Here is a 25,586-nt window from a genome sequence, read left to right on the forward strand (position 1 = left end):
TATATATATATAATATATATATATATATATATATATATATATATATATATATATATATATATATATATATATATATAATGTGTGAGTGTGTGTGTATGCAATTATGATGTATGCATAATTTTTACTATTTTATGCAACTAATGTAAGAAGATTGCACAAGGAGAATGTAGGTATTATAATAAATTTATTAAGAATGATAAGATACTGCCTTTCACGTTTTATCTAGTATTTACTGAACTTAATCAAAATTTAGCTATTTTAGTCTAATACCTAAACAAACTAATAAAATGAGAAAAAAGAAATTAGATAACAATTATGCTTATATAAATGGTCGGAAATGTTGCATTTCTCTAATAATTAAAGTGAATTGCTCATGATTATTCCAAGTGCATTCTGAAATTTCGGAAATGCTGAAGACATCTTGCATTTTTGCTCTGGTGGCTTTAAGCCTCTTTCAAGTAAGATGTCATTTTGTAACTTGATTTGGAATATAAATATATTCTTACCTAAAAAATTGCTAAAAAAATATTCACATATATTTTTGTTTTGTAGATTTCAATTGCCATTCCTACCATAGAGGCAGAACCAATCCAAAATGCTATTCCAACAACCTTCGAAATCAGTCAAAGAGGTATTGTCTCAGATGTTTTGCAGGAGTTGGTATACAATTTGGACGTTTTAGTTACCGAAGTTTTTGATAATGTAGCTAAAGTAACTACAGACATAACCACTGGTGAGATACAAGACTGTTATATATTTATATACATACATCTTATTTAACTATTTTCAAATTTTTTAATGGTTTCACAGTTTTCAGCTGTAGTAAGCTTAAATGCAAATTATTAATAATGTAATAATGCGTAATGAGAGTAACAGTTAATTAAAGTATCAATGCTAGATACTCTTAACTTTAGTACTAACAAGTCTAATTATATCTACAATATGTCACTGAGATTGAGGAAAAGCACAAACCGATGACTTGAACAACAAAGAATTTTTTAATTTTATTTTTTTCACAGGCCTCGGTAAAGTTTTAGTTGCACTAACCAAAGAAATAGAAGCTGTTACAAAAGGAACCTTGAATTTGATAAGTGAAGCAATTAGAATAAAGTCCGAACTTTTGCTTAGATTTAGAGATGCATTGATGAGACCAGCCTTGTCTAAAGCAAAGCTTTCCTTGGAACGACTTGAAAAGGCTGTTTCAATGGTAAGATAAATTACAAAATTAATTTTCAATTGTACTGACTACTTCATCTGTTTAGGCTATTGATGATGCTAGACTTAAATTTGAAAATGCCATCCAAGAAATGAATGACGACGCAGTAGGCATTCTTAATTCCATCACTGAAAAAATCCAAGAGGAAACCGAGGAGGTAAAATATTGCTAGTTATTGAACTCGAAAGAGTTTACATACTACTACTATTGCCTCAATTTATTATCAGATCAAAACAAATATTGGAGGATTACTATTACAACAAATGTTCGATGATTCTGCCCGTCAATGCTTGAGGGATCAATTGGCTGCAGTTAAAGTTTTGGCCAATTCAACAATCAACGATGCAAATTCATGTATTCGTCGTCAATTATTTGGAGCTAATGATTTAAGTGATAATCTTGGTGCAATATTTGATGAAGCTTTCGAAGGTGTTCAAGAATTAGTTGATGAGCTAAATGATTGTACTGATAAATTGCCTGCAAGAATGAGTTTCAGGGAACGAAAAGAATCGGCCAAATGCATGCAAAAGGTTCCTTGCTCTGTATAAATTATTTATCAAAATTTTAATAAAGTTCTTTTATAGCATAGAGTATATTTTCATAATTATTACAATTACTTGTAATATTTGCTAAAATAATTATTTTTTATATTATTTTAGGTTGCATTAAATATACAACTAGCAGCAGCCAGAGTTTCAACTGATGTTGGCATTAAAGTAGGAGAAGCCCTCAGGAATGTCGTGGAACTTCGTTTAGATTTGGGAAAATGTTCTTCAGACAATTTGAATAAATGGGAATCCAGATTGGAAGAAATTAATGATGTTGTGGAAAATTGCATCGTGTGAAATTGTAACTTGAAATAATTTTTCTTAACTATTAGTTTTATAGATGAACAAATACATAATCTAATAAACCAGCAAGTGAACTTTTATGCATTTTCATTTCTGCATCAATAACTTATCACAATTTTTCAATTCAATAAAACTGTAGTTTGTGTTAGAACTAATCATTAAAATAATTTAGGCGTAACTTTTGATTATGTTGTAAAAAAGCATAAACTTGTTTGATAGAAACATTACAAAATTTATTATTTATTCAAGTTATGAAACTCCAAGTTGTTAGTGTTAATATCATTTCCAAGTAATCAAGGCTTTCTATTATTGATTACTTTAAAAATCATTCTTAATATATAATAGTAGTTATGTCATAATTGGTGAATATAAAGATATAAATAAGAAAAATGAAGTATTATTTGTTCATAATACTTTTAGTAGTATGTGTAAATCAAAATTTTGCGCAGGTATACAAATATTCAAAAATATTTTTGAATGATAGTATTAGAAATACTAATATATGTACTAATAATCTACTTTTTAATAGGATGAAGGCGATGAAGAAATTGCGCAGGTATACAAATATTCAAAAATATTTTTGAATGATAGTTTTAGTATTACTAATATATGTACTAATATTCTACTTTTCAATAGGAATTATTGGACGGCGATGAAGAAATTGCGCAGGTATACAAATATTCAATAATATTTTTGAATGATAGTTTTAGAAATACTAATATAAGTACTAATATTCTACTTTTCAATAGGAGCTATTGGAAGGCGAAGAAGTTACTGCAGTTGACTTACCTCAGCCATCACAGTAATTTATAGAATATTTTTTATTACGTTGAACTGTTGCTGAGTTCATAATTTCACTGAATTTGTTAGAATCGTAGGAACAGCAAATTTATAATAATAATATTCAGAGTCTTTGAAACTCTACATACTCGTAATATAACAATAATGAACGTTTGACTATAAGTTTTAGTTATTCGATTTTGACTAAGGAGCTAATGTACATTTGCTTATTTATTATCATAACCCTATATTGCTAACTATTTGTTCATTGTAGATCAATGGTAAATGCAGTGATAGGTATTCCTGTCGTAATTTTGAATGGAGTTGAGAACATGACAAGAGTAACTGTTTCATTGGTAAATTACCTATTTTATGAACTATAGTTAATAAAAAAATATGTTAACGTCATATTTATACTTTATATTAAACGTTCAAACGCTATATTTAGTTAATTATTGTAATACAGGTAAGGTCAATTATTCAAGCTGTTATAAGAGGGTCCAACATCTTTAATTTGAGGATTGTGGAATGGTTTGCTATATTTCTAGAATCATTGGAAGAATTTTTAGCACAAATCTACAGAAAATCCAAGCAATGCTTTTTAACCAATTTCTAGCAATTTTCAATGCAGTAAGTGATAAAAATACAATGTATAAATTTGCATTATACATTTTATCTAAAAAAATAATAAATTATTAGATAGCTAAAATTATAAGAGATATCCTCTTCGTACTGGGAATTATTCCCAATATAATCAGGAACTGTGCAGGAAAGGATTCCACATTTCTCGCATGCGCTGGCTCGGTAGGTTAATACACAATATATATATATATATATATAATATATATATATATATATATATATATATACGAGGTCTGTTCAAAAAGTACCCGGAATTTTCGTTTTTTCAAAAAAATATTTATTTATTCGTCTACATTAATGTGGTCCCCTACAAAGTAGTCCCCCCCAGATATAATACACTTATGCCAGCGTTTTTTCCAATTTTCGAAGCACCCTTGATATTCACTTTTTGATATGTCCTTGAGCACTCTCAGCGATTTTCTTCAATCGAGGAAAACCGCCGTCGTTTCATGGGTCTCTTCAACTTTGGGAATAGGAAAAAGTCACACGGAGCCATATCTGGTGAATTTTTGCACTTTGCAACACTTTATTTCATTTTTTACGCAAAATTTAATACAAATTCTTTGACTTTTCAATTCTTCCATTGTAAAAATCGCCGAGCTCAGAAAAACACGTCGAACCTTAGCGACTACCACAGACAAAGTAAACAGTGAATATAGCTGAAAATTTCATCATACTTTAGGGGCATGTATACCAACACAATAAAAAAAAAATTTTGACAATCAGACACTCCAGACCCGCGAAATTTAATTATTAGTAATTCCGGGTACTTTTTGAACAGACCTCGTATATATTACTGAATTCAATATATAACACAAAAATATATATAATCTCTTTTCAGATTTTTTCAACAATTTATGGATTAATTGCATTACCATTTACATTCTCCATTAGCATTTCGCAATTATTTTTGCATTATACCACTTTTGCTCCACAGATATCAACATGTATGATTATGCCTTAGTATATCGTATACACAAACTGAAAATAATCATATATCTTGTGAATAAATCTAAAATAGTACAGAAACTCATGTTAAGATTTGTTCATAACTAGAAATAAAAAAAATGCTAAGACTATCCCGTAGTTATATTATGCAGTATAACAATTTTGTCAAACTTTTGTCACAAGTAGGATGCCCACGTGTTTAATTATGTTATAGTATATGCCAATATACAAAATGAAAATAATTATAGATGGTTGAAATACATAGCCTAAATGCAGAAATTGTTTTGTTATTACTTGCTTATAACCAAGAACATACAAATTTATGATTAATGTTAAGAAAATATTGCGATATATTTATGGCATGTTACAAAGTTCCAAGGTTATCAATGTAATAATAAGGATATAATTTTGGAATAGTATATCTCCATTCACATATGATAAGCAATACATCAGAAATACATAGTTTAAACTAGTATAGAAACTGTTATTGAATTACTTGTTATTATTTACTATCGATATATGTATAATATCATATCGGGTAATACTGAATTACTTTATCACAATAATAAGTAGCAAAACCATAAAATGTTCTCACAAACGATTTAAAATACATAATTAAATTCATAAATTATTTTTATGTAAATTTACACGTATTAAAAAAGGTTTATTAATTTATTACATTTTTATCACAATATTACACGACAAACATATCTCTATACTAAGTTTCTGAAATTAATCAATGTCAATCGCCAATATTAAAATCATCGACAAATCGACAATATTTTGAACTATTATAGAATTCACATATAATTTTTTTTTCACATAATAAATTTTATATTTGAGTTTCATTAATTATACTAATTATGATTCATACTAATTTATACTAATTGTTATATTGTTACTTCTATTAATATGAATGTGAAAATATATGAATACAAAATTTACAGTCCAAGTTACTAAGTTTTGTGTTTTATCACACATCTTAACATTCAGTAATTTTATTAGAATTTTATTATAATGATTACAGCTGTAATTAATAAGATACTTCAGTTAATACATTTGGAATTTATATATCATAACTATTAATTGAACAATCTTTTTTGGACTTATTTATATATATTATTGATTTGATGATAATTTATAAAATTTAAACTAAACCTTTTAACCAAATAGTAATAATAACGTCGCACTTCTATCAAACAGATCGACTTTTCTGATATTTTTACAAAATTGTTCAATACTAATATTATTCTTAATTTATTAAATGCATTAAACTTTATCCGACTGAGAAGGTGAAATTCAGCTTACAATTGTCGCAAAAATGTTATCAGTAAAAAATAACATCAATTCATACATGAGCGATTCGCGAAGATAATTCTTTGATACATAATTATGCGGTTATTTGATTAATTTGTTTATTCAAATGTATTTTGATCAATTATTTTAAAAATAATATTTTGAACATAACGGTCACATGATTAGGACGTATAAGAGGAATCAATTACAATTATGCTTGCCAAAAGAGCTTTCGAGTTCTTTCAAAAATGGCGATAAAATCGCTGATAGTGGTGATTGCCACATTAGCTCTGTTACATGTAAGTAAAAAGCAATCGTAATGAGAAAAATATGAATGTAAAAATTTATATTTTACATTCGAAATGTACTTGATTATAACATAAACGCGGATTTTATTAATATGATAAAATATAATTTATATTTGGTATAGTCTTCAAATGGAACTCCATTATTTGGATTTGATAATAACTTAGGAAGTCCCACACAAAATGCAGAGCCACGTGAATCGACTGGATATGTTCCTGGAAGCATTATACAAGGTATTATTTTAATTAGATATTTTATAATATATTTTATCTTACATTCTCGAGCGATATTTTTATGTTTCGTTAGAAAATCCGTTTTGGTAAAGTCAAAATAGATTTGTATATTTATAATTTGCTTTTATCAGGCATTAGCCAGGCTGTAGGAAGTGGATTCAATCAAATAGGCTTAAATGGAATTGGAAACACTATTACGGATTTTGGAACACAAGCAGGAAGATTCGTATGTTCTACAAACCTACCCTCAAGTTAATTTTTAATTCAAAATTACAAATTTTGTTTTTATTTTTAAGGTATCTATTGTGCCTAATATTTGGGGAAATATCGCAAAAAATGTATTTGATAACATTGAAGTACCTGCGTCGAGTAGTAGATTTCCCGTATTTGGTTCAGTTTTCCAAAATATGATTACAAGATCAACAATGAGAAAAGCACAAGATTTAGCGAGGAAATTTGAATATGAAGTTTCAAGAAGTGCAATGTATAATATGGAAGTATTAGATGCAGATTTCGCAGAATTTGAAAGATATACCAAAAGATATGAAGCAATAGGAAAATACGAAATTCATCGTCAAGTCACAGAGGTAAAAGTATAATAAATAATAATAATAATTCAAAAAAATCTATTTAAGTGCCAAACTTTTAAACTTTAATTAATTAGGTAAGCAACAGTTTAGACGATCTATTACAAAATGAGAAGATGTCAGAAGCAGCAAAACAATGCATAAGAGAACAACACGAAAAAGCGCAAGAAGTAATGCAAAGTGCAGATGATGCTTTAAAAACTTGTTTAGAAGAAAGAAGAGACGAAGCAAATGCTATTTACAATGAAACTCAACAAACCGTACACGAGTTAGGAAAGAAAACCGAAGAAATAGCAAAAGAATATGCAGCATGCTTGCAATTACTACCAAACACACAAAATACGGAACGATGCTTCCAAGGGGTAACTATTTTTCATATTATTACCAAAACAAAATTGCAACAAATAAATTATAGTAATATTACAACACACACCTCATACAATATGCTAATTTTGATATTTTCAAAAGGTAAAACAACATCAAATTATTGTTCAACAAGAATTTGAAGATAAAGTTAAAGAACTGTCAGATAGACTAGAAATGCTAAAAGAAGAAGTAGAAGAATGTGCTTTACCAGCAGTGCAGCAAGCAGAAGAAGAAGTTCAGAAAATTATTGAAGCTGCCAAGGAGTGCCTCAAATTAGAAGATCCAGGGACAGAAACCCCAACAGAAGAACCTGCAGAGTCAAAGGAACCTGTGGAAGAATCAGAACAGCCATCAGTTGAACCCGAGCAACCAGCAGTTGAACCCGAGCAACCAGCAGTTGAACCCGAGCAACCAGCAGTTGAGCCAGAACAGCCAGAACAGCCAGAACAGCCAGCAGTTGAGCCAGAACAGCCAGCTGTTGAGCCAGAACAGCCAGCCGTTGAGCCAGAACAGCCAGCCGTTGAGCCAGAACAGCCAGCCGTTGAGCCAGAACAGCCAGCCGTTGAGCCAGAACAGCCAGCCGTTGAGCCAGAACAGCCAGCCGTTGAGCCAGAACAGCCAGCCGTTGAGCCAGAACAGCCAGCCGTTGAGCCAGAACAGCCAGCCGTTGAGCCAGAACAGCCAGCCGTTGAGCCAGAACAGCCAGCCGTTGAGCCAGAACAGCCAGCCGTTGAGCCAGAACAGCCAGCCGTTGAGCCAGAACAGCCAGCCGTTGAGCCAGAACAGCCAGCCGTTGAGCCAGAACAGCCAGCCGTTGTGCCAGAACAGCCAGCCGTTGAGCCAGAACAGCCAGCCGTTGAGCCAGAACAGCCAGCCGTTGAGCCAGAACAGCCAGCCGTTGAGCCAGAACAGCCAGCCGTTGAGCCAGAACAGCCAGCCGTTGAGCCAGAACAGCCAGCCGTTGAACCAGAACATCCAGCAGTTGAACCCGAGCAACCAGCAGTTGAACCCGAGCAACCAGCAGTTGAACCCGAGCAACCAGCAGTTGAACCCGAGCAACCAGCAGTTGAACCCGAGCAACCAGCAGTTGAACCCGAGCAACCAGCAGTTGAACCCGAGCAACCAGCAGTTGAACCCGAGCAACCAGCAGTTGAACCCGAGCAACCAGCAGTTGAACCAGAACAGCCAGTAGTTGAACCCGAGCAGCCAGCCGTTGAACCCGAGCAGCCCGCCGTTGAACCAGAACAGCCCGCCGTTGAACCAGAACAGCCCGCCGTTGAACCAGAACAGCCCGCCGTTGAACCAGAACAGCCCGCCGTTGAACCCGAGCAACCAGCAGTTGAACCCGAGCAACCAGCAGTTGAACCCGAGCAACCAGCAGTTGAACCCGAGCAACCAGCAGTTGAACCCGAGCAACCAGTAGTTGAACCCGAGCAACCAGCAGTTGAACCCGAGCAACCAGCAGTTGAAACCGAGCAACCAGCAGTTGAACCCGAGCAACCAGCAGTTGAACCCGAGCAACCAGCAGTTGAACCCGAGCAACCAGCAGTTGAACCCGAGCAACCAGCAGTTGAACCCGAGCAACCAGCAGTTGAACCCGAGCAACCAGCAGTTGAACCCGAGCAACCAGCAGTTGAACCCGAGCAACCAGCAGTTGAACCCGAGCAACCAGCAGTTGAACCCGAACAACCAGCAGTTGAACCCGAGCAACCAGCAGTTGAACCCGAGCAACCAGCAGTTGAACCCGAGCAACCAGTAGTTGAACCCGAGCAGCCAGCAGTTGAACCCGAGCAACCAGCAGTTGAACCAGAACAGCCAGCAGTTGAACCAGAACAGCCAGCAGTTGAACCAGAACAGCCAGCAGTTGAACCCGAGCAACCAGCAGTTGAACCCGAGCAACCAGCAGTTGAACCCGAGCAACCTGCAGTTGAACCCGAGCAACCTGCAGTTGAACCCGAGCAACCAGCTGTAGAGCCAGAGCAGCCAGCAGTTGAGTCAGAGCAGCCAGCAGTTGAGCCAGAGCAGCCAGCAGTTGAACCCGAAGAGCCAGCAGTTGAACCCAAAGAGCCAGCAGTGGAACCCGAACAACCAGCAGTTGAACCCGAGCAACCAGCTGTTGAACCCGAGCAACCAGCTGTTGAACCCGAACAACCAGCAGTTGAACCCGAACAACCAGCAGTTGAACCCGAACAACCAGCTGTTGAACCCGAACAACCAGCAGTTGAACCCGAACAACCAGCAGTTGAGCCAGAACAGCCATCAGTTGAAGCCGAACAACCAGCAGTTGAACCCGAACAGCCAGCAGTTGAGCCAGAACAGCCAGCAGTTGAGCCAGAACAGCCAGCAGTTGAACCAGAACAGCCAGCCGTTGAGCCAGAACAGCCAGCCGTTGAGCCAGAACAGCCAGCCGTTGAGCCAGAACAGCCAGCCGTTGAGCCAGAACAGCCAGCCGTTGAGCCAGAACAGCCAGCCGTTGAGCCAGAACAGCCAGCCGTTGAGCCAGAACAGCCAGCCGTTGAGCCAGAACAGCCAGCCGTTGAGCCAGAACAGCCAGCCGTTGAGCCAGAACAGCCAGCCGTTGAGCCAGAACAGCCAGCCGTTGAGCCAGAACAACCAGCCGTTGAGCCAGAACAGCCAGCCGTTGAGCCAGAACAGCCAGCCGTTGAGCCAGAACAGCCAGCCGTTGAGCCAGAACAGCCAGCCGTTGAGCCAGAACAGCCAGCCGTTGAGCCAGAACAGCCAGCCGTTGAGCCAGAACATCCAGCAGTTGAACCCGAGCAACCAGCAGTTGAACCCGAGCAACCTGCAGTTGAACCCGAGCAACCAGCAGTTGAACCCGAGCAACCAGCAGTTGAGCCAGAACAGCCAGTAGTCGAACTCGAGCAGCCAGCCGTTGAACCCGAGCAGCCCGCCGTTGAACCAGAACAGCCCGCCGTTGAACCAGAACAGCCCGCCGTTGAACCAGAACAGCCCGCCGTTGAACCAGAACAGCCCGCCGTTGAACCGAGCAACCAGCAGTTGAACCCGAGCAACCAGCAGTTGAACCCGAGCAACCAGCAGTTGAACCCGAGCAACCAGCAGTTGAACCCGAGCAACCAGCAGTTGAACCCGAGCAACCAGCAGTTGAACCCGAGCAACCAGCAGTTGAACCCGAGCAACCAGCAGTTGAACCCGAGCAACCAGGAGTTGAACCCGAGCAGCCAGTAGTTGAACCCGAGCAGCCAGCCGTTGAACCCGAGCAGCCAGCCGTTGAACCCGAGCAACCAGCAGTTGAACCCGAGCAACCAGCAGTTGAACCCGAGCAACCAGCAGTTGAACCCGAGCAACCTGCAGTTGAACCCGAGCAACCAGCTGTAGAGCCAGAACAGCCAGCAGTTAAACCAGAACAGCCAGCAGTTGAGCCAGAGCAGCCAGCAGTTGAGCCAGAGCAGCCAGCAGTTGAGCCAGAGCAGCCAGCAGTTGAGCCAGAGCAGCCAGCAGTTGAACCCGAAGAGCCAGCAGTTGAACCCAAAGAGCCAGCAGTTGAACCCGAACAACCAGCAGTTGAACCCGAGCAACCAGCAGTTGAACCCGAACAACCAGCTGTTGAACCCGAACAACCAGCAGTTGAACCCGAACAACCAGCTGTTGAATCCGAACAACCAGCAGTTGAACCCGAACAACCAGCAGTTGAACCCGAACAACCAGCAGTTGAACCCGAACAACCAGCAGTTGAACCCGAACAACCAGCAGTTGAACCCGAACAACCAGCAGTTGAACCCGAACAACCAGCAGTTGAACCCGAACAACCAGCAGTTGAACCAGAACAGCCAGCAGTTGAGCCAGAGCAGCCAGCAGTTGAGCCAGAGCAGCCAGCAGTTGAGCCAGAGCAGCCAGCAGTTGAGCCAGAGCAGCCAGCAGTTGAGCCAGAGCAGCCAGCAGTTGAACCCGAAGAGCCAGCAGTTGAACCCAAAGAGCCAGCAGTGGAACCCGAACAACCAGCAGTTGAACCCGTACAACCAGCAGTTGAACCCGAGCAACCAGCTGTTGAACCCGAACAACCAGCAGTTGAACCCGAACAACCAGCAGTTGAACCCGAACAACCAGCAGTTGAACCCGAACAACCAGCAGTTGAACCCGAACAACCAGCAGTTGAACCCGAACAACCAGCAGTTGAACCCGAACAACCAGCAGTTGAACCCGAACAACCAGCAGTTGAACCCGAACAACCAGCAGTTAAACCCGAACAACCAGCAGTTGAACCCGAACAACCAGCAGTTAAACCCGAGCAACCAGCTGTTGAACCCGAACAACCAGCAGTTGAACCCGAACAACCAGCAGTTGAACCCGAACAACCAGCAGTTGAACCCGAACAGCCAGCAGTTGAGCCAGAACAGCCAGCAGTTGAAGCCGAACAACCAGCAGTTGAACCCGAACAACCAGCAGTTGAACCCGAGCAACCAGCAGTTGATCCCGAACAACCAGCAGTTGAGCCAGAACAGCCAGCAGTTGAGCCAGAACAGCCAGCAGTTGAACCAGAACAGCCAGCAGTTGAGCCAGAACAGCCAGCAGTTAAGCCAGAACAGCCAGCGGTTGAGCCAGAACAGCCAGCGGTTGAGCCAGAACAGCAGCCAGAACAGCAGCCAGAACAGCCAGAACAGCAGCCAGAACAGCCAGAACAGCCAGAACAGCAGCCAGAACAGCCATCAGTAGAGCCAGAACAGCCAGCAGTTGAGCCAGAACAGCCAGGAGTTGAGCCAGAACAGCCCGCCGTTGAACCCGAGCAACCAGCCGTTGAGCCAGAACAGCCCGCCGTTGAACCCGAGCAACCAGCCGTTGAACCCGAGCAACCAGCCGTTGAACCCGAGCAACCAGCCGTTGAACCCGAGCAACCAGCCGTTGAACCCGAGCAACCAGCCGTTGAACCCGAGCAACCAGCCGTTGAACCCGAGCAACCAGCCGTTGAACCCGAGCAACCAGCCGTTGAACCCGAGCAACCAGCCGTTGAACCCGAGCAACCAGCCGTTGAAACCCGAGCAACCAGCCGTTGAACCCGAGCAACCAGCCGTTGAACCCGAGCAACCTGCCGTTGAACCCGAGCAACCAGCCGTTGAACCCGAGCAACCAGCCGTTGAACCCGAGCAACCAGCAGTTGAACCCGAGCAACCAGCAGTTGAACCCGAGCAACCAGCAGTTGAACCCGAGCAACCAGCAGTTGAACCCGAGCAACCAGCAGTTGAACCCGAGCAACCAGCAGTTGAACCCGAGCAACCAGCAGTTGAACCCGAGCAACCAGCAGTTGAACCCGAGCAACCAGCAGTTGAACCCGAGCAACCAGCAGTTGAACCCGAGCAACCAGCAGTTGAACCCGAGCAACCAGCAGTTGAACCCGAGCAACCAGCAGTTGAGCCAGAACAGCCAGTAGTTGAACCCGAGCAGCCAGCCGTTGAACCAGAACAGCCCGCCGTTGAACCAGAACAGCCCGCCGTTGAACCAGAACAGCCCGCCGTTGAACCCGAACAACCAGCAGTTGAACCCGAGCAACCAGCAGTTGAACCCGAGCAGCCAGCAGTTGAACCCGAGCAGCCAGCCGTTGAACCCGAGCAGCCAGCCGTTGAACCCGAGCAGCCCGCCGTTGAACCAGAACAGCCAGCAGTTGAACCCGAGCAACCAGCAGTTGAACCCGAGCAACCAGCAGTTGAACCCGAGCAACCAGCAGTTGAACCCGAGCAACCAGCAGTTGAACCCGAGCAACCAGCAGTTGAACCTGAGCAACCTGCAGTTGAACCCGAGCAACCAGCTGTAGAGCCAGAACAGCCAGCAGTTGAACCAGAACAGCCAGCAGTTGAGCCAGAGCAGCCAGCAGTTGAGCCAGAGCAGCCAGCAGTTGAACCCGAAGAGCCAGCAGTTGAACCCGAAGAGCCAGCAGTTGAACCCAAAGAGCCAGCAGTGGAACCCGAACAACCAGCAGTTGAACCCGAACAACCAGCAGTTGAACCCGAGCAACCAGCAGTTGAACCCGAACAACCAGCAGTTGAACCCGAACAACCAGCAGTTGAACCCGAACAACCAGCAGTTGAACCCGAACAACCAGCAGTTGAACCCGAACAACCAGCAGTTGAACCCGAACAACCAGCAGTTGAACCCGAACAGCCAGCAGTTGAGCCAGAACAGCCAGCAGTTGAGCCAGAACAGCCAGCAGTTGAACCCGAACAGCCAGCAGTTGAAGCCGAACAACCAGCAGTTGAACCCGAACAACCAGCAGTTGAGCCAGAACAGCCAGCAGTTGAGCCAGAACAGCCAGCAGTTGAGCCAGAACAGCCAGCAGTTAAGCCAGAACAGCCAGCAGTTGAAGCCGAACAACCAGCAGTTGAACCCGAACAACCAGCAGTTGAACCCGAGCAACCAGCAGTTGATCCCGAACAACCAGCAGTTGAGTCAGAACAGCCAGCAGTTGAGCCAGAACAGCCAGCAGTTGAGCCAGAACAGCCAGCAGTTGAGCCAGAACAGCCAGCAGTTGAGCCAGAACAGCCAGCAGTTGAGCCAGAACAGCCAGCAGTTGAGCCAGAACAGCCAGCAGTTGAGCCAGAACAGCCAGCGGTTGAGCCAGAACAGCCAGCGGTTGAGCCAGAACAGCCAGCGGTTGAGCCAGAACAGCAGCCAGAACGGCCAGAACAGCAGCCAGAAGAACAGCCAGCAGTAGAGCCAGAACAGCCAGAACAGCCAGCAGTTGAGCCAGAACAGCCTGCAGTTGAGCCAGAACAGCCTGCAGTTGAGCCAGAACAGCCTGCAGTTGAGCCAGAACAACCAGCAGTTGAGCCAGAACAACCAGCAGTTGAACCCGAGCAACCAGCCGTTGAACCCGAGCAACCAGCCGTTGAACCCGAGCAACCAGCCGTTGAACCCGAGCAACCAGCCGTTGATCCCGAGCAACCAGCCCTTGAACCCGAACAACCAGCCGTTGAACCCGAGCAACCAGCCGTTGAACCTGAACAACCACCAGTTGAGCCCGAGCAACCACCAGTTGAGCCCGAGCAACCACCAGTTAAACCCGAGCAACCACCAGTTGAGCCCGAACAACCAGCAGTTGAACCCGAGCAACCAGCAGTTGAGCCAGAACAGCCAGCCGTTGAGCCAGAACAGCCAGCCGTTGAGCCAGAACAGCCGGCGGTTGAGCCAGAACAGCCGGCGGTTGAGCCAGAACAGCCAGCAGTTGAGCCAGAACAGCCAGCAGTTGAGCCAAAACAGCCAGCCGTTGAGCCAGAACAGCCAGCCGTTGAGCCAGAACAGCCAGCCGTTGAGCCAGAACAGCCAGCCGTTGAGCCAGAACAGCCAGCCGTTGAGCCAGAACAACCAGCCGTTGAACCCGAACAACCAGCAGTTGAACCCGAGCAGCCAGCAGTTGAACCCGAGCAGCCAGCAGTTGAGCCAGAACAGCCAGCAGTTGAGCCAGAACAACCAGCAGTTGAGCCAGAACAGCCAGCCGTTGAGCCAGAACAGCCAGCCGTTGAACCCGAGCAATCAGCCGTTGAACCCGAACAACCAGCTGTTAAGCCAGAACAGCCAGCAGTTGAACCCGAGCAACCCGCAGTTGAGCCAGAACAGCCAGCAGTTGAACCCGAGCAACCCGCAGTTGAGCCAGAACAGCCAGCCGTTGAGCCAGAACAACCAGCAGTTGAGCCAGAACAGCCAGCCGTTGAGCCAGAACAGCCAGCCGTTGAGCCAGAACAGCCAGCCGTTGAGCCAGAACAGCCAGCCGTTGAGCCAGAACAGCCAGCCGTTGAGCCAGAACAGCCAGCCGTTGAACCCGAGCAACCAGCAGTTGAACCCGAGCAACCAGCAGTTGAACCCGAGCAACCAGCAGTTGAACCCGAGCAACCAGCAGTTGAACCCGAGCAGCCAGCAGTTGAGCCCGAGCAACCAGCAGTTGAGCCAGAACAGCCAGCAATTGAACCCGAGCAGCCAGCAGTGGAACCCGAACAACCAGCAGTTGAACCCGAACAACCAGCTGTTGAACCCGAACAACCAGCAGTTGAACCCGAACAACCAGCAGTTGAGCCAGATCAGCCAGCAGTTGAACCCGAGCAACCAGCAGTTGAACCCGAGCAACCAGCAGTTGAGCCAGAACAGCCAGCAGTTGAGCCAGAACAGCCAGCAGTTGAGCCAGAACAGCCAGCAGTTGAGCCAGAACAGCCAGCAGTTGAGCCAGAACAGCCAGCAGTTGAGCCAGAACAGCCAGCAGTTGAGCCAGAACAGCCAGCAGTTGAGCCAGAACAGCCAGCAGTTGAGCCAGAACAGCCGGCAGTTGAGCCAGAACAGCCGGCAGTTGAGCCAGAACAGCCGGCAGTTGAGCCAGAACAGCCAGCAGTTGAACCCGAGCAACCAGCAGTTGAGCCAGAACAGCCAGCAGTTGAACCCGAGCAACAAGCAGTTGAACCCGAGAACAGCCAGCAGTTGAGCCAGAACAGCCAGCAGTTGAGCCAGAACAGCCAGCAGTTGAGCCAGAACAGCCAGCAGTTGAGCCAGAACAGCCAGCAGTTGAGCCAGAAAAGCCAGCAGTTGAGCCAGAAAGCCAGCAGTTGAGCCAGAACAACCAGCAGTTGAGCCAGAACAGCCAGCAGTTGAGCCAGAACAACCAGCAGTTGAGCCAGAACAGCCAGCAGTTGAGCCAGAACAGCCAGCAGTTGAGCCAGAACAGCCAGCAGTTGAGCCAGAACAGCCAGCAGTTGAGCCAGAACAGCCAGCAGTTGAGCCAGAACAACCAGCAGTTGAGCCAGAACAGCCAGCAGTTAAGCCAGAACAACCAGCAGTTGAACCCGAGCAACCAGCAGTTGAACCCGAGCAACCAGCAGTTGAACCCGAGCAACCAGCAGTTGAACCCGAGCAACCAGCAGTTGATCCAGAACAGCCAGCAGTTGAGCCCGAACAACCAGCAGTTGAGCCCGAACAACCAACAGTTGAACCCGAGCAACCAGCAGTTGAGCCCGAACAACCAGCAGTTGAGCCAGTACAGCCAGCAGTTGAACCCGAGAAACCAGCAGTTGAGCCAGTACAGCCAGCAGTTGAACCCGAGAAACCAGCAGTTGAGCCAGAACAGCCCTTAGTTGAACCCGAACAACCAGCAGTTGAACCCGAGCAACCAGCAGTTGAACCCGAGCAACCAGCAGTTGAACCCGAGCAACCAGCAGTTGAACCCGAGCAACCAGCAGTTGAACCCGAGCAACCAGCAGTTGAACCCGAGCAACCAGCAGTTGAGCCAGAACAGCCAGCAGTTGAGCCAGAACAGCCAGCAGTTGAGCCAGAACAGCCAGCAGTTGAGCCAGAACAGCCAGCAATTGAGCCAGAACAGCCAGCAGTTGAGCCAGAACAGCCTGCAGTTGAGCCAGAACAGCCTGCAGTTGAGCCAGAACAGCCTGCAGTTGAGCCAGAACAGCCAGCAGTTGAGCCAGAACAGCCAGCAGTTGAGCCAGAACAGCCAGCAGTTGAGCCAGAACAGCCAGCAGTTGAGCCAGAACAGCCAGCAGTTGAGCCAGAACAGCCAGCAGTTGAACCCGAGCAGCCAGCAGTTGAACCCGAGCAGCCAGCAGTTGAGCCAGAACAGCCAGCAGTTGAGCCAGAACAGCCAGCAGTTGAGCCAGAACAGCCAGCAGTTGAACCCGAGCAACCAGCAGTTGAGCCAGAACAGCCCGCAGTTAAACCCGAGCAACCAGCAGTTGAGCCACCAGTAAAACCTACTACCACGGTTGATAAGGTAAGTAAACAATTCGCCTAATATAATAATATACTCGACATAGGTTTTACACATTTTTTATATTTCAGATCGCAAAGATGGTAGATGATGTGATCGATAATGCCTTGGAAGCACTTAGTGGATTCTTGGGTCGGATCAACCTTGGATCGCGAAAAGTTTAAGCTTGAATGATGATTGATACTCGATTATGAAATTATTTGAAATATATCAATAGTTCTCTTATAAAGAATTATGTTATCTAAAGAATTTTGTATTAATGCCATACATTCTAAATTTTTGTTTGAGATATAAATAAAAGTAATATAATAATGCATTTTGTTCTAAGTCTTTTCCCGAAGGAGAAGTTTTTTCTCGCAAAAAAATCTGATTTTTCTGATTTTATGTTTCCTCGAACTTTCAAGAGATTCGAAATGCTGGAACTTCCCGTACAAGAATTAAATATTCGAGATTACCAGATTCGAATATTCGAAAAATCATTTATCAATGAATGTCAATCAATGGTTAATAACAATCGTTTTAAACATTTTCAAATATTTAATTATTATTACTATATATGATATCGTTCATATAATATACATTCTCGATGTTATTGCTCAAAACACTTAGAAATGTTCACATTAACAAGAGATGCCAAATGAATTCATATTTTTTTTATTATAGCACTATATAACTTTTACTATATATAATAAATTTTACTATATATGAATTGTAAATCTAAAATTTATATTTAAAGTATAAAACAGTATTCGAATATATGTTCCATGACTTGGGATGTAACTCCTTAATTCAGAGTTGCTAGAAGGCAACCAAGTGTTTGCATATTCTCTTTCTGATGAGATTATATTATTTTTAAGACTGTTGTGAATATAATAAATGATTTTCAAATGTAAAATTTAAACTAGATTTGTATATGATAATACTAATATTTCTTTAGATTTTTTGATATATTTTCGTATTATTTTTTTTCTATATCGAGTATATATATATATATATATATATATATATATATATATATATATATTACGTATAAAATAAAGTATTTAAATTGTTACCATTTTATATTTTCACCCTATTATTATTATTTCACTTTCTTATTAAAGTCAGAATTATCCTTTTGCACTTATTTTATATCGTGTTATTTAATTATATATGTATATATATATATATATATATATATATATATAGATATTAGGGTGGTCCTTAATATGGACATTTTCGTATGTCCTTGCTCCTAGGGGCTCGAATGCTTCCAAATTGATAAAAAAAAGTTCTCTGTAAGTTTTAGCTCTTAATATTAACTTTTAGATAGAGCGCAATTCAATCAAAGTTTCAGAAGGAATTAGCATGGAAAAAATTTCAAAAATTTTAAAAATGTTTTTTAAATATAACTTAGCAAATAAATGAATGAGTTTAATTGAAATTTCGACGCTCTTCAAAACAAATTATAAAAAACTAGTTATGTAAAGCATCGAATTTTTAATAAATCATGACATGATTTGTCACTCTTGATTCACTCATCGCTCCGTTATCATTTTTTTAAATTTTATTTTCAATAGCACTCACTCAGAATACATGACCAATCTACGAGCTATTTGTTTTATGTCATTCACTCGCACACATATAATATCAAATATTATATTGATATTTAGAGAATCACTTCAATAAGTGATTCTACTATTCTGTTCATATAAAGGTATGATAGTTCTAAGAGTTCTCCATATTATCATTGAAAGAACTGCTATGTCGTCAGCAAAGGTAGTTGTTGTGGATGATTGAAGAGTTGAAAAATCACTAGTGAAGAAGATATATAGAAACGGCGCCAAAATACTGCCTTGTGGAACTCCTGCCTCAATCTGATGAGATATTGAAGTTTCAGTGTTGACACGTACTTTGAATTTCGTATTGGCGAGATAAGATACTAGAATATTATAATAGCCACATGGAAGTAGAGATCTAATCTTAATTTAATCCTTACGAAACTTTGATTGGATTGCGCTTTATCTAAAAGTTAATATTAAAAGCTAAAACTTTTAGAGATATTTTTTTACCAATTAGGAAGCATTTGAGCCATTGGAGCAAATAAATTCAAAAATGTCCATATTAAGGACCACCCTAATATATATGGACATGTTTCGTTATATATATATATATATATATATATATATATATATATATATGTTTTTAAAAATAAGATGCAGATGTGACTGATTGCTTCATCAGAGTAAGAAATATATAACTGCAATTCCATACTGCACTCGTTCTTTCTTGACGATTTCGCCAAGAATTTGACCAATTGTCCCACAAACGTCGTATTCGCCTGATTTAGCATTTCAGGCTATTCTCTAAACTCGAAAGACTATTGCCTGAACATCGTTTTGACTCAATTAAAAACATGAAAGCCAATCAAAAAGGCAAAAGTGTTGGCATAGTTGCATTGTATCAGAAAAGGATTCTTTTGAGGGGGATAAATTAAATTTAAAAGAATAGGTGAAGATTTCAAATGTTGTAAATGATGTCTAACTCATATTTGTTCACAGTACACAGTAGTATATGAGAAAACATCCATAAGCGATCTCAAAACTGAATTACGACTTTTCAACGATTTTTTAGCATTCCGGATGTTTGAATTTAATTTTAGATTTTTATATATTTTGCTACATAGTACAGTATAGAGTAGTGTATGAGACAACACACATAGACGAGTTCAAAAGCGAATTATTACTTTTGAACGATTTTTGTGCATTCCGAATAATTGAATTTTATTTTAAATTTTTCATATATCTTGCTTTATTTGTCGCTTAATTAGTAGGTAAAAGATTTGAAAAGTATATAGACCTAACTTAAGATAACAGCAGTAAAAAAATCTGCAACTATGTTCTAAGAAGTCATTTACTACTATCTTTCATACTACAGGTGATAAATTTTCAAACTCGGAGAGTAAATATGATTTATGGTGATTTGCTGCTATATATATATATATATATATATATATATATATATATATTATATATACATGTATGAATATGAACTCATAAATCTTTATATGTAAAAATAAGGTAAAAATATGCTTATTTTTTATAGTATATTTGCAAATATTACAAAAAAAAATTTTATTTTTTTTATTGCTATTTTATTATCTTAAAATTTTTACCTTGTGCAAGAATTTTGAGCTTGATTGGTGGTCAAATAGACTTTAATATGATGAACTTGATGATTAATTATTATTTATTGATGATTATTAATTGTATTTAATGTTCGAATGCTTTTTTTCAGCTCTTTTTTTCAGAAGCGAAATTCGTGCAGCTACTATGATTATTATAAAATTACTATCCTTTTAATATTAACTATGAATAAGCTTGACAAGAGCCTAAAATAATATCTATTATTATTAATTACGACTTGCTTATGAATAAATAAAAATAAATAAATAAATAAAAGCTGGGTTAAGATAGTTAAAAATTGAATGCCAAAAAACAAATTATAAATTTTAATACTTTTATTGATACTTTTAAATTTCTACTTTAAAATATATACTTTTAAACTTCAATAATCCAATAAGTGATTATAATTAGAATTTATGAATTCATCAAGGATTATTATCTTGTGCTAATAAAAAAAGTAAACATGTGACGTAAGAAGAATATAAAAGAGTCAATAATATTTTGATAACAATTGGAATTAAAAATTGACTTGAATTATGGCACGTGAAGATATTGTATATAAGCAGCAAAAACGAAAAAAGACGAACAGACTGTTAACCATCCAAATAAATGCACCATGACTTTCGTAAAGGCATTGCTTGTGGCTTTCGCCGCTATTACCTTCATTCAGGTAAATGTTTTATTTTTATGAAATAATAAGTTTCGTACATTATGTGTAATTATGGTCCATATATAAAATAAAGTGTTACAAAAATAAAGTAAAAAAGTAATCATTTATTTTAGATTACTTTGGGATCTCCTTTGGTTTTCCATACTAGCCTTGTTGCTGATGATCAAGTGCCAAAAGCTGAATTAGAAGTATCTGGATCTCTAATTGATGAATTGGAAAGAGGTTATAAATATAAAATTGATACAGTTTTGTAACAGTGTATTTTTATGACATAACTATGTAAAATGTTACGTGATAATAGGTATAGCAAAAAATGAAGTTGAACCTGAAACATCAGTTGTGGTACCAGAAAATGTGGAAAATTCGGAAGCCGTAGCTGAAGTATCAGAACCAGTTAGCAATCAGGAACAAAAAGTAATTGTCAAATAATATCGATATAAATTCAAAGTAGTGCATATATTAATTTTCTTGTACTATTTCAGGAAGAGCCAATAAGCAACAATTTTTTTGGTGATGCAGCAAATGCAGTGAATGGTTTCTTTAAAAGTTTTTAAGCGGCAACTAAATTTCTGATTATAGCAATATGAAAATATTTATTTATAATGAATCTGAGATTTATTTTATATTTTAAATTTTCCAAATTAAATATAACCGTATATAAATAAACTGTTTATTACTACTGAATAGTTTAATTGTGTTTATAATTTTTGGTTGTAATTATATATAAAATAATTTTGAATCATAAAAATTGATTTGTTTGATTGATTGAGAAATAGATAAAAAAATATATTGGTAGCAATTATTATGGTGGTTTATTTAATTTTTACATGATGCAATAAAAAGTAATTATTATAAAAATGTCGAATTTTTATTATATGCAAATGGCACGCCTAATTGGCCTATTAGTAAATTTCCATCAAATAGTTATAAATACATATTTATAAATATAAATTTAATTAATATTATATACTATTGTATCTTTGTCTACGAGATTAGCGATAAAATTTATTTTTTCAAATTAAAATATTGATTATTATTTAGGATCCTAGGATGATATCTTATTTAAGATATGCACTACATTCCATATAGTAATTATATATAAATTTTTTATATAATGTATTTCAAAGGCATGCTTAAAAATATTTCATTTGATATGAAAGTACGGGAATGAAAATTTAATAATGTCAATTTTATTTGACTTTTAATTTGACATATAAAGTAGTAAAATTTCAGTCGACTTTCAATGGTAAATATAAATATTAGTAAGATAATTAGAACAGTAAAAACCAATTTTCTAAAATGTTGTTACATAGGCAAAGCATATTTTAGTAGGTTAAATAAAATGTTTTTATAGAAATTGTAATTATGCAAAACATGTTGAATTTGAATTTTAATAAAAATCCTTATATATTTTCTTGATATGATTAATATTTTATCAATAATTATTAAATTTAATAATACTTATAAAAATTTACATGATATGAATAACTTTTGCATAGATTTTAAAGACCAATGTTTTTCTAAGTAATATCGAATTATAATAATATTAACTTATAAAAATAATAACATTACAATGAAACAGTTTAAATTTTTTCACAAAAAATATGATTTTGTCTTTTATTGAATTTATTTTTACTGGGTAATATATGATCACTACATATTGGCATTTTCCGTAGGTATAACACTGTTGTGCTGTAAGGTTTTTTACACAACATGTTTAAAGGTTTTACAATCATTATCAATGAAAATATTTAAAAATATACAATTACACTTCAAAAATACTAATAATTACAGAAACAAATTAAAATTATAAGTAACTCAAATCAGATTAACAATTTTTTAAGAAAAAGTCAATACTAAGAATGTCGTCTATGTATGACAATGCCACCTATATTACTATAATGATACTAAACTTTTTATAATTCAAGATATTTCAATGTTACGGCCTTACAATCTTATTAATTTAAAAATGCGCATTAGAATATAATTATAGAATCAAATTAATTAATTTATTATTTGTGCAACTGCTAAATTTAAAATAAATATGAATTAACACTGTTTCTGAATTTCGATTATATAAAAATAGAATGATCAACTAATTTTTCAACGTGACGGAGAAAATGTAAATAAAGATAAGACAGAATAATATTTTTCCAGAATGATCTGTGCGACAATATTTATATTTTAATGATTGGATAACTGACATTGGAAATGTTTTGACAAAAGTCATGTGAATATTTAGTATAAAGAAGAAATTTAGACTCAAATGGTAGCAGACGGATTAGGTCCTAAGCAAAGACAAAATGGCATTCTTCAAATCACTCCTCGCGGCTTTGGCTACCATCGCACTCATTCAGGTAATATTTTAGCCATCGTATTTTATATTAGAAATATTAGTTTTGAATTAATTTTTTAAAAAATAATTTAGACTTCCAATGGATCACCTTTGGTCATTCTTCCTGCCGCTGCCGGTGTCAACCGTGCTAACACTGATGCTATTGGCACTGGATTGGAAGTAACCGGAACTATTCCAGGAAACTTGATTGATGGTAATAAAATTTAATATTTTTATTTCACTTTAGTCTATCTTGCTTTTATAATATAATTTACAATATCTTTCAAATTGAAAATTTAACTAGTTGGTTTGGTATTTTGCCTTGGGGCAAGTTACATGAACTTCCCGATATGTATAATTAATTGACTTAATCAATAAAAACTAAATTAATTTATGAGTGATTAAAAGTATTCCGAATGGATTTATTACACATAATTGAAAACGAGTGAACACTTTGACAAGGAGTATATTCTAAAAGTAAATTTTCAGAAATCAACAATTGTTATAATTGAACCAGTTTCCATTGGACTTTGATGGCTTGATATGTTTATTAAAACCAAGTACTCTATCGTTATACCAAGTAAAATCGTCCAATTTTAATTTTAACAAACGTCAAAAAAACTACTAATTTTCTTAAACTTTGACGAATTTTTAAAATTAAACTACTCGTCGTAAGGTCGTAATGTTTCAATAAGTTGTATAAGACCATGATATATATCATCAAAAAAAGTTTCATTAAAATCGGTTCAATTTTTTTTTCAACAACGAATTACAAGAAAACGGCTCGGTAGATTTTCACCTAGAACTTATCAGTATCATTTCCAACTAATATCTTTCGAACAGTTTTTGATTTTTTAAAATCGATTCGGTAGTATGAGCTGAAATAAGGACGAAAAGTTTGACACTTTTTTTTCAAATTACAACGAAACGGCTTGGCAGATCGTCGCACAAAACTGACAAACAATAGTCCTCATTGAGATACATCAGATGTCTTTTATATTTCTGAAATCGGTTCAGGAATTTTTAAGAAAATTTTTAAGAAAGGTCTAATTTTGACAAATGCCAAAAACGATACCAATTTTTGCAAACTTTGACTAATTTTTAAAGTTAACCAATTGTCATAGAGCCGTAGTATTTTAGTATGATCTAAAAGACTATGGTATCTACCGCCAAAATAATAATAATAAAAATCGTCGAATTTTTTTTTTCTAACACTTTATTACAAGAAAACGGCTCGGCCGATCTTTACCTATCAGCACGATTCCCAATCAATATCTTTCGAATGGTTTTTGAATTTTCAAGATCGATTTAGAACTACGGGCTAAAACGTGGACAGAATTTTTTTCACTTTTCTGCTATTTACAAAGAAACGGCTTGGCTGATTGTCGCGCAAAATTGATAAACGCTAGTCCTCATTGAGATACATCGATCGACTTTTAAAGTTTTGAAATAGATTCAGCCATTTTTGAGAAAACGTCGATTTACGGTAAAAAAATCTGTTCACACACACACACATACATACTTCTTCCAAATTTGGTTTCATTCGATTCAGAATGGCTTGAAACGTCGAGAAATCATAAAATTAACGAATCGGATTTTTGATAAAACATAAACTTCTTCTTCGGGAAGTTAATAATATAGTTATAAACTTGAAGTGTCAAATGATCCTAGAGTATATTAATACATACTTTGAAATAATATTATACCTACATCAACACTATTTGCTTCACACTTAGATATTTCCAAATAATTATAAATAAACTATTAGGAAAACTTAAACTTAACAGAATCTTTACAATTATGCTCATTGTAAATCGTAAATTCTATTTGTAATCTAGGTGTGAGCAGTTCAATTGGTGGAGCTTACAGCAAAGTTGGTTTAACCGGAACAGGCGGTATGATTAGTGATGTAGGAAGACATGGTGGTGGCATATTCAGCGAATACGGAAAAATGGTCAGTATTATCAATAAATATATGAAAATTGAATAGTGTCTTCTAATTGAAAAAAAAATCAATTTTATTACAGCTAAGTTCCATCCCAAACGGCTGGGGAAATATGTTTGACAACGCAGTCAACACTGCAGAAGGATTTTTAGGCGGTGGTTTAGGTGGTAACTTTTTGGGTGGCGGATTAGCTGGTCAGTTCTTCCCTCAACAACAACAACAACAACAACAACCACAGCAACAACAAGTACAACAGCCATGGACTCAAGTTCAACAACAATTGCCACAAATGCCCCAATATCCCCAACAATTACCTCAAATGCCCCAATACCCTCAACAATTGCCACAAATGCCCCAATACCCTCAACAAGTACCACAAATGCCCCAATACCCTCAACAAGTGCCACAAATGCCCCAATATCCCCAACAAGTACCACAACAATTACCTCAACAATTACCACAGCAACAACAGCCACAACAGTTGCCACAGCAATTGCCTCAAGTGCAACAACCACAAGTG

At 38.6% G+C, this 25,586-nt stretch overlaps 3 protein-coding genes across 3 annotated transcripts in view; all 3 read left to right on the forward strand.

Moving 5' to 3' along the window:
- Window positions 1–369: 369 nt before the first annotated feature.
- On the forward strand, window positions 370–2,145 carry LOC113369861. The gene is made up of 6 exons (XM_026610459.1): window positions 370–458; window positions 553–733; window positions 1,020–1,207; window positions 1,263–1,373; window positions 1,444–1,746; window positions 1,876–2,145. The coding sequence occupies exons 1-6, from the start codon at window positions 408–410 to the stop codon at window positions 2,059–2,061; spliced, it is 1,020 nt and encodes a 339-aa protein (XP_026466244.1). The 5' UTR covers window positions 370–407; the 3' UTR covers window positions 2,062–2,145.
- A 311-nt stretch (window positions 2,146–2,456) lies between these two features.
- On the forward strand, window positions 2,457–17,116 carry LOC113371094 (titin homolog). The gene is made up of 24 exons (XM_026611739.1): window positions 2,457–2,516; window positions 2,597–2,623; window positions 2,704–2,736; window positions 2,817–2,869; window positions 3,122–3,203; window positions 6,164–6,272; window positions 6,404–6,498; window positions 6,569–6,859; window positions 6,937–7,221; window positions 7,328–7,702; window positions 8,159–9,550; window positions 9,944–10,232; window positions 10,283–10,578; window positions 10,622–10,718; window positions 10,766–11,691; window positions 11,738–11,913; window positions 11,971–13,489; window positions 13,956–14,091; window positions 14,142–14,332; window positions 14,961–15,015; window positions 15,066–15,340; window positions 15,939–16,475; window positions 16,827–16,955; window positions 17,024–17,116. Exons 1-24 carry the CDS (start codon window positions 2,457–2,459, stop codon window positions 17,114–17,116), a joined length of 7,521 nt encoding a protein of 2,506 aa, XP_026467524.1.
- A 5,973-nt stretch (window positions 17,117–23,089) lies between these two features.
- LOC113371095 (regulator of nonsense transcripts 1-like) overlaps window positions 23,090–25,586 on the forward strand; it is a 3,518-nt gene continuing 1,021 nt past the window's right edge. The window contains exons 1-4 of the mRNA XM_026611740.1: window positions 23,090–23,143; window positions 23,215–23,335; window positions 24,960–25,075; window positions 25,149–25,583. Coding sequence (XP_026467525.1) covers window positions 23,090–23,143; window positions 23,215–23,335; window positions 24,960–25,075; window positions 25,149–25,583 — 726 coding nt within the window. The remainder of the gene's footprint in view (window positions 23,144–23,214; window positions 23,336–24,959; window positions 25,076–25,148; window positions 25,584–25,586) is intronic.

Source organism: Ctenocephalides felis, unplaced genomic scaffold (genome assembly GCF_003426905.1).
Source record: "Ctenocephalides felis isolate EL2017-DRISC unplaced genomic scaffold, ASM342690v1 CF-g0.4_SCAFFOLD_01492, whole genome shotgun sequence".
Taxonomy (NCBI): Eukaryota; Metazoa; Arthropoda; class Insecta; order Siphonaptera; family Pulicidae; genus Ctenocephalides; species Ctenocephalides felis.

Bases quoted from the DNA above. Each gene is read 5' to 3' on its own strand.
- LOC113371094 (XM_026611739.1), top strand. From the start codon at position 2,457: ATGAAGTATTATTTGTTCATAATACTTTTAGTAGTATGTGTAAATCAA. The intron at 3,204-6,163 runs GTAAATTACCTA...TATTTGGTATAG, and splicing joins CAAGAGTAACTGTTTCATTG to TCTTCAAATGGAACTCCATT. The intron at 16,476-16,826 runs GTTGAGCCAGAA...GAGCCAGAACAG, and splicing joins TTGAGCCAGAACAGCCAGCA to CCAGCAGTTGAGCCAGAACA.
- LOC113369861 (XM_026610459.1), top strand. From the start codon at position 408: ATGCTGAAGACATCTTGCATTTTTGCTCTGGTGGCTTTAAGCCTCTTT. The intron at 1,208-1,262 runs GTAAGATAAATT...TCATCTGTTTAG, and splicing joins TTGAAAAGGCTGTTTCAATG to GCTATTGATGATGCTAGACT. The intron at 1,747-1,875 runs GTTCCTTGCTCT...ATATTATTTTAG, and splicing joins CGGCCAAATGCATGCAAAAG to GTTGCATTAAATATACAACT.